This window comes from Lactuca virosa, chromosome 9 (genome assembly GCF_052849685.1).
Source record: "Lactuca virosa cultivar CGN04683 chromosome 9, Lactuca_virosa_CGN04683_v6, whole genome shotgun sequence".
NCBI lineage: Eukaryota > Viridiplantae > Streptophyta > Magnoliopsida > Asterales > Asteraceae > Lactuca > Lactuca virosa.
Window position 1 is genome coordinate 226815728 of NC_136434.1, and position 1810 is coordinate 226817537.

A 1810-nucleotide genomic window follows, 5' to 3' on the forward strand; every position below is an offset into this window, starting at 1 on the left:
ATCCATCATGGGTATCGATGCTTAGACTTATCTTCTCAAAAAATAATAATTTCTCGACATGTCATTTTTTATGAAACCACCTTCCCCTTCAAATCTATCACTCCAAAAGAATCACCCTCATACAACTTTCTTGAGGACACATACCACCATTCCCCTCTATTCAAAACATAACCAACCCTTCCACATCTCCATCTCAACCCTCGGATACCACCATCATCGATGATCAACCTAACTCATCTCATTCATCACCACAATCACCCCTCACCTCCCTCACCTCCCTCATCTCCAACTGTTTCCCTTAAACCCATTCCTCCTCAACCAACCCACACCATGACACATCGTGCCAAAAATGGGATTATTAAACCCATTCATCATCTCAACCTCCATACCACATCTCTCTCCCCTATTCCACAGTCTCACTTACAGGTTTTAAAGGATCCACACTGGCAAAAAGATATGAATGATGAGTTCAATGCACTTATGAGTAATGGTACTTGGAAGCTTCTTCCACGACCTCAAGGGGTCAACATTGTGTGGTCTATGTGGCTCTTTCATCAAAAATTTTGTGCAGATGGTATCCTCTCATGCTACAAAGCAAGACTAGTAGCAAATGGAAAAAGTCAACAACAGGGTGTCTATTGTGAAGAGACTTTTATTCCGGTTGTCAAATAGGCAACCATTAATATTATTCTCATCATAGACATTTCTCACCAGTGGCCCGTCCATTAGCTTGAAGTCAAGAATTCATTTTTACATGGGCATCTACAGGAGACAATATATATGCACCAGCCACCCAGATTCTGAGACTCTCGCTTTCCTAACCATGTCTGTTTGTTGCATAGATCTCTTTATGGCCTCAAACAGGTCCCAAGAACCTGGTAACATCAATTTGCATAGCACGCCACCGTGATTGGTTTTCAGCAAAGCCGCACAAATCCCTCACTCTTTATCTTACAGAATATCACTGCCACAACATATCTTCTCCTTTATGTTGACGATATTATTTTGATAACATCCACCATAGACCTACTTAGACAGATCATCTCCCGGCTTAGCCATGAGTTTGCCATGACCAACCTTAGTGCGCTGAACTACTTTCTCGGTATTTCAGCTATTCGATATGATTCTGGTTTATTTCTCTCTCATCAAAATTACGCCACACATATCTTGGAGCGTACTAACATACTAAAAGGCAATCCGTGTCACACTCCAGTTGAACCGGTTCACAATCCAGACTCATCCGGACCTCCAGTCACGGACCCCATGCTATATCATAGTTTGGCTGGTGCTCTTCGGTACTTGACTTTCACCAGACCTGATATTACCTTTGTTGTTCAGCAAATTTGTATGTACATGCATGACCCCAGAGAGCAACACTTTCATGATCTCAAACGCATCTTACAATACATCCGCGACACCATTGACCTTGGTCTCCAGATTCATGTATCCCCCAATACCAATCTCGTTGTCTACACATATGCGGATTGGGGAGGTTATCCACCGTCTCACAATAATGAGCACACCAATAGACACAAATGGATTTAAGAAGTTGGTCCAAGTGGTATTTATGCATGTTTATATGTTCAACCTTATTATATATAATCAAGACAGAATAAAAATTAATAAAAATTAATAGGATATTTTAAGTTCTAAAAAGAAATAGTATGAGGGATAGTTTGATATGTATAATGCGTTGTTCAGTTCATACACAATAGGCTTGCCAAGAAACACGTGTATGTAAAATGAATGGTTTTTATAAAACAACAAAATGGATTAATTTGGAAGACTTAAACATATATTTTCATTCATG

General features: G+C 39.9%; 1 protein-coding gene across 1 annotated transcript; it reads left to right on the top strand.

Moving 5' to 3' along the window:
• The first annotated feature begins 219 nt into the window (after positions 1-219).
• Positions 220-672, top strand: LOC145140365 (putative mitochondrial protein AtMg00820). Its single transcript, XM_079073880.1, has one exon. The coding sequence runs from the start codon at positions 220-222 to the stop codon at positions 670-672; it is 453 nt and encodes a 150-aa protein (XP_078930006.1).
• The last annotated feature ends 1138 nt before the right edge of the window (positions 673-1810 follow it).

Bases quoted from the DNA above. Each gene is read 5' to 3' on its own strand.
- LOC145140365 (XM_079073880.1), top strand. From the start codon at position 220: ATGATCAACCTAACTCATCTCATTCATCACCACAATCACCCCTCACCT.